The 6,515-nt window shown below is 45.3% G+C and overlaps 1 protein-coding gene across 1 annotated transcript in view; it reads left to right on the forward strand.

Moving 5' to 3' along the window:
* Nucleotides 1-6,515, forward strand: part of LRRK1 (leucine-rich repeat kinase 1) — a 216,881-nt gene that overhangs the window by 203,070 nt on the left and 7,296 nt on the right. Inside the window, exons 28-29 of the mRNA XM_006872156.1 lie at nucleotides 764-915; nucleotides 5,344-5,461. Of these exons, the coding sequence (XP_006872218.1) occupies nucleotides 764-915; nucleotides 5,344-5,461 (270 nt within the window). The remainder of the gene's footprint in view (nucleotides 1-763; nucleotides 916-5,343; nucleotides 5,462-6,515) is intronic.

Consider the following 6,515-nt stretch of genomic DNA (forward strand, 5'->3'; position numbering starts at 1 on the left):
ATACAAGATTGCAGCTAGAAGCAATAGAGTCTTCATGTAAGAGCAGAGAGAAATAAGTGCCTCTTTTTAAAGTAATGGGGTTGGGGTTGAAAATGTTTGCTTGTGAGATGCAGGGGTTATACTGCAATTTTAAAGCTAATATTTTGGAAAAGGCCAGTCATTTCAAGGGTAAACCTCATTTATCAAATTATACAGTTCTATTTTAACGTAGGGGAGTCCCGGTGTGGTGTTGTGGGTTAATCCGCTGGACTGCAAAGTTGGTTTGAACCTCAAGGTCGGTGGTTCAAGCTCACCAGCCACTCCTCAAAAATCCTGTACAGGGTTGCTATGAGTCGGCACTTCACAACAGCAATACTTTTATGCTTTGGGGAGTAAATGAGAAAATCCTTTACAAATGGTGTATCCTTGGGCATGGGCATTGGAAGCGGGGACTGATTTCTAGTTGCCACAACCAGTGACGGCCTGGGTGGCTGAAAGGGTTTCTCTCTAGCCTTTTGTTGTGACCCAGTCCTGAATTCCCTACTCCCATCCTCCATCGTTCATGGGTAGAATTGACACTGACTACGAATCGGGCTGCGAACCACAAGGTCAGCAGTTCGAAACTACCAGCTGCTCTGCGGGAGAAAGATGAGGCTTTCTGCTCCCGTAAAGATTTACAGCCTCGGAAACCCTGTGCAGGGTCACTATGAGTCGGGACCGACTCCACTGTACATAACAACAACAACAACAGGTTTTCAGAATCTGCATCCATCTCTTCCCTCAGCGACCCCTGGCCTTGTCCGTGGTGAGCCAGATGAAGGATCCCACGTTCGCAGTCTTCATGTACCTGCTGCCCTGCGGGAAGCAGACATCTTTCTTCTCGTCCCAGGGCCAGGAGTACACCGTGGTGTTCTGGGATGGGAAAGAGGAGTCCAGGTAATCTGCTTGGGTTTCAGTGAGAAGGGACAATGGAGTTTGTCAACGTGGAGGTCACTGTGAGTTTAAGGAGAGGTGTTTCAGTGGGTGGGGTCGGAAGCCTGACTGGAATCCATTCAAGAGAGTAGGGCAAAGGAAACTGAGTCCCCATGCATTTACTAAGGGACTTCAAACAGTTCGTGGAAAAATTATACCATCTTTTAATCCCAGTTTTCCACATACTTTTTGAAGGTCCCTCATGAAAATCTCGGAAAGGTCTATATATTCCTGGTGTGGCGCTGTAGGATCAGCACTGGACTGCGAACCACAAGGTTGACAGTTCAAATCCACCAGCTGCTCCTTGGAAACCCTATACAGGGTCACTATAAGTTGGAATCGACTCAGTGGCACTTATCAACAACAACAACCTATGGTTACGAGAAGCAGAGAAGGGATGCTACCTGCCAGGGGCTGTGGGGTCAGAAAGAGGCTGTTCTAAAAAGAAAGCTACTTGCAGCTTGGTTATGGAGAAGGACGTGAGTGACAATATGGGGAAACAGAAGACTATTTTCTGGAATGATGTCCCACAGATCTCAGAGGAAAGGTTTCCAGCGCAAAGTGGGCGGTCACCCCTAACCAAGTTTTTAGACTCCTTTAGGGCAGAGCATCCAAAACTCACAATGCTTTAGTGTCAGGATACGAGGAAATTTTGTTGTTGTTAGGTGTCATCAAGTCTGTACCAACTCATAGGAACCCATTGCATAATGGAACAAAACACTGCCCGGTCTTGCACCAACCTCACAATCTCTACGCCTGTGCCCATCGCTGCCCCCACTGTGCCAGTTCATTTCATTGGGGGACTTCCTCTTTTTCTCCAGTCCTCCATTTTATCAAACATGATGTCCTTCTCCAGGGACTGATCCCTCCTGACAGTATGTCCCAAGTATGAGAGACGAGGAGTGGCCATCCTGGCTTCCAGGGAGCACTCTGGCTGCACTTCTTCCAACACAGATCTGTTGGTTCTTTGGGTACATGGAACTTCACTATTCTCCCCCAGCAGCATAACTCAAATGTATGAATTCTTCTATGGCCACATTTTTTACCATGAAAATGAAGCCCCTTTACAAAAAAACAACGTAACTGTATATGTGTACACAAACATAAAATTGAGTAATATCTTTAATGTTCTCCATCAATATCTACTTACTCAAGAAACTATACATAGAAAAGTAAAGTTATTATATTTTCTATTTGGCAGAAATAGTATTTCAAATCAAAACTGTCACCTGGGTGTAGAAACTGACTGAACAATTGCTGTTGTTAACTGTCATCGAGTCAGTATCGACTCATAGCGACCCTGTATAGGGTTTCTGAGGAGCAGCTGGTGAGCTTGAACCTTGGACCTTGCGGTTCAAAGTAACATTGCAGTCCAGCGCATTAACCCACAGCACCATACCAGGACTCCAGCTGATCAACAGTACATCTTATAATATGAATTGAAACCCCACCAAAATGCCAAAACACATAAACTTTCCAACAGGAAGGGCCAGATCTAGAAGTTTCCTGTTGTCATGTTGTTTGATGTCATTTTATTTTTTGTTGTTGTTGAGAATACACACCAGAACATACAATAATTCAACAGTTTCTAAATGTACAATTCACTGACACTAATTAGATTCTTCAGATTGTGAAATCATTTTCATGCTCCTTTTCCAAAACGTTCCTCTCCCATGAACACAGAGTCCCCTCTTTCCTGTGTAACATTTCAAGTTGATGTTGTCTGTTTGCTCCTTCGTGGATAGATCTAAAGGAGCACACTGCTCAAGGGAGGCATTCATTACTAGTTAAGTTAAACTATTTTGGGTTTTAAGGTTTCAGGGGACATTTTTGATTTCAGGTTTAAAGAGTACCTCAAGGCGATAGTTTTAGAAGTTCCTCCAGCCTCCATGACTCCAGAAAGTCTTAAGTCTATGAGATTGTAAATTCTCTTCCAACCAAGATTCTTCTATAAAACCTTTGATCAAATCATTCAGTAATGGTAGCCAGACATCACCCAGTTCTTCTGGTTTCATGGAAAGAAACAATTAGCCAGACGGTCCACTTGCTCCTCCAATTCTGATTCTCTGTCCTCCATTACTCCAAAAAGCTACTGTATTTTTATTTATAGGATTCTTAACAAATCAATCAATGGAAAAATTACAACTGTCTCGGTAGTAGTGTAGTTAGGACCTTGAAGCTAAACAGAGGACAATAAACACACTGTCAGAGCAATACACAGTCAGCCTACAGGACGCCGGTTTTGACCTGTGACCTTGGCAAGGGTTTCCTTTTGTGATGTAGCAGTGGAGGCTGCTCAGGCACCTGCTGGTGAGCACGAGCATGCATATTTGCACGTATGTCTGAAAAGCAGTTTTTCAATACTGAGGGCCTTAGCAAACCCCTTGGGTGGCACAAACATTTAAGCTAGTTGGAGGTTGAGCTCACCCGGAAGCACTTCTGAAAAATCAGCCATTGGGAACTCTTTGTAGCACAGTTCTGTTCTAACACATGTGGGGTCGCCATGAGCTATAGTCAAATAAATGGCAAATCTTTTCTTGTTGTTTTAATCAAGTACCTTAAAAATGCTGATTCTCTTTGACGCTTTAACTTTCCAGTCTTACCAGCTCACAGAAGACCTAAAACCGCATAGAAAGGGGGACTGACAGGGAAGGGAGTGGCCTCTTTCTAGGACCTGGGAGGGTTGTTTAAAGTCACCACCAGCTTGAAGAAGGAGCAGGCTCAAGGTGGTGGTTCTGCCCAGAACTTGAAAGACAGGGAGACTAGTGGCTAGGGGAGTGAGCTTGAAGGAATAGTCAAGATTTATCCACAAATCGAGGAAGGAAAGGGGAAAGGGAAGAACGTAGATAAACCGTCATTTATGTAGTCTGTATTTTAAAAGCTTTTCTGCTTCAGTGGTAGAATTCTCGCCTTTCATGAGGGAACCTGGATTCAATTCCTGCCCAGCGCACCCATATTGTCACTAGGAAGGAGCTTGCATGTTGCTGTGAAGCTGAACAGGTTTGGGGCAGCTTCCAGACTGATGAACTAGGAAGAAAGGTCTGGGGATCTGATTCTGAAATCAGGTAGTGAGATCTCTGTGGGTCACAACGGTTCCATCTTTTATTCCTTCGTGACCACTCGATGGCAGCTAACACTTTCCTAAGTTATGAGTTGTCATCGAATTCATAGTCATACAAGAAGCATAAGTGATACTCAAAGTAAATTTCAAAGCTATTTATAACACCCTAATTTTATTTATTTGGAGTCCTGGTGTGGCGCTGTGAGTTAATGTGCCAGACTGCAAAGCCGTTTGAACTGCAAGGTCAGCGGTTCAAGCTCACCAGCTGCTCCTTGGAAACCCTATACAGGGTCACTATGGGACGGAACCAACTTGACGATACTTCACAACAACAACAACAATTTTATTTTGGAGTCCTGGTGTGGCCCTGTGGGTTAATGCACTAGACTGCAAAATCTATTTGAACCACAAGTTTGGCGGTTCAAGCTCATCAGCTGCTTCTTGGAAACCCAATACAGGGTCGCTATGAGTCAGAACCGACTCGATGACACTTAACAACAACAACAACAAATTTTATTTGATTTTTCAATGCATACGAAAAAAAACCTGGGAATTTATAACTCTGAGGAAAAGGTTTTCTTTGCTATTTATTTGTTTGTAACTCATTTCTGTCATCTGCAAAGGTAGATAGAGACACGTGTCAGTCAAGAATGGCAAAGGTTTTCGAGATTTGATGACTGGAGAAAACTAAAATTGAGAAATCTCTTTATGAACGTGCCTCTCTTAGACTGGGGAGAAGCGCTGGGTGGTTTAGGGTAACTAACTCAGCCCCCCATAGCTGCAGTTTCCTTTTATGTCCAATGAGGACCAAGTCCCTTGGCGAGCCGAGAGGAAGCAGTAATGCTGGTGGCCGGTGCTTGGTATGCAGTAGTTTCTTGTCAGTTCACACAACACCCGTGTTGTTGTTGTTGTTGTTGTTATGTGCCATGTAGTCGGTTCCGACTCAGTGACCCTGTATAGGGTTTCCGAGGCTGGAAATCTTGACGGGAGCAGAAAGCCTACCTTTCTCCCGTGGAATGGCTGGTAGTTTTGAACTGCCAACCTTGCGCTTCGCAGCCCAATTCATAACCAATACGCTACTCTGAAATCCGCTCACCTTGTCTTTATTTAGCCTTAGCTTTGTCTGACCCTGTGGCGGTGAGCTCCCCACATGCCAGACATGAAGAAGAGGGGAGCTTCAGGAAGAGAAGTTTCTTCCATTATACTTTCCTCTGCCTGGACACCCACATGGTGCTCCCGGTGGCCTGGGTTCCATTGTGGACAAAGCCTGATGTCCTGTGGAGCGGTTGCAGGCCACCATGAACTGACCACACATCTGTTGCCGATGGCAGGAACTACACGGTGGTGAACACAGAGAAAGGCCTTCTCGAGGTGCAGAGGATGAGCTGCGCAGGAATGAGGCTGAGCTGCCAGCTCAAGGTGCAGAGCTCCCTGTGGACAGCAACGGAGGTAACATTTGTGATCCCGGCGTGGAAACGTAAAATCCCCCCACCCACCGCCAGCCTCGGGTCACTTCCTATAAGTCAGGGACAGCTCCTTGCTGCTGGACTGCTGGAGACTAGAGTTTAGCAACAGTAATTTTTAGGTAGCATCTCAGTGAAGGGAGAATGCCCGTCAGATTGGCTAAGTGACTCGTTTTCCAATAACCGGCCAGGTTTACATGCACCCGATTCCCTCCATGGTGAGGGCCTCATTCCTGCAAGCCAAGGGAGCAACCCAGAGAGGAACATAGGGAAATAAATGCTCAGAAGCTGATGGTGGGCATGCATAGGCACAGCCTTCCTGGGTGGTGCTTTGGAAGTATGGTTCAAGCAGCTCTCTGAAATCCCAAACATATTCACACCACTGGAGTCTCGGTGATTTCAGATTTAAAAGTTGATTCTAATAGCCAAGACACACAGAGGGAGGCATGCCATGTGTAGAGATAGGCTAAGCATTTAACAACAGAAGGTCAGCCGAACGAGGATGCTTCTGAGGGACAGGCAGGCAGGAGGCTGGAGCTCCCTCCTTGTGTCCTAAAATGGTAAGGTTGTAGGACTCTGCTTAGTGTAAAAGATGACATGACAAGAAAGGTGAGATCCCACTCTTGTCTATAACACGCACACAAATACCACCGGAAACTTTGGAAAGGATGTTGTTAAGGCATATTGAGTCTGTTCCCACCCACAGTGACCTGGTAAAACATTTCTGAGGAGCCACTGGTGGGTTTGAACTGTCAACCTTCTGGTTAGCAGTCTGTTGCTTATCCTACAGCACCACCCTAGGACCCCAAGTCCCAATAGTGGTCTTCTTTGGATAATGAGTTACAGGTGATTTTAATTGTTTTCTGTAAACTACTCAGTATTTTTCAAATAGTCTACAAAGAATAGTAATAGTTGTAAACAACCATCTAGAAATCCTGGATTCCCATGCTCAAGTCTCCCACCCCTTGGTCATCTTTTGGCATTACCCTGGTGTTTCCAAACTCAGGCTCATACTGTGCTGTCTCACCCACCCACCCACC

The sequence above is a fragment of the Chrysochloris asiatica genome, unplaced genomic scaffold, assembly GCF_000296735.1.
Source record: "Chrysochloris asiatica unplaced genomic scaffold, ChrAsi1.0 scaffold00184, whole genome shotgun sequence".
Classification (NCBI taxonomy): domain Eukaryota; kingdom Metazoa; phylum Chordata; class Mammalia; order Afrosoricida; family Chrysochloridae; genus Chrysochloris; species Chrysochloris asiatica.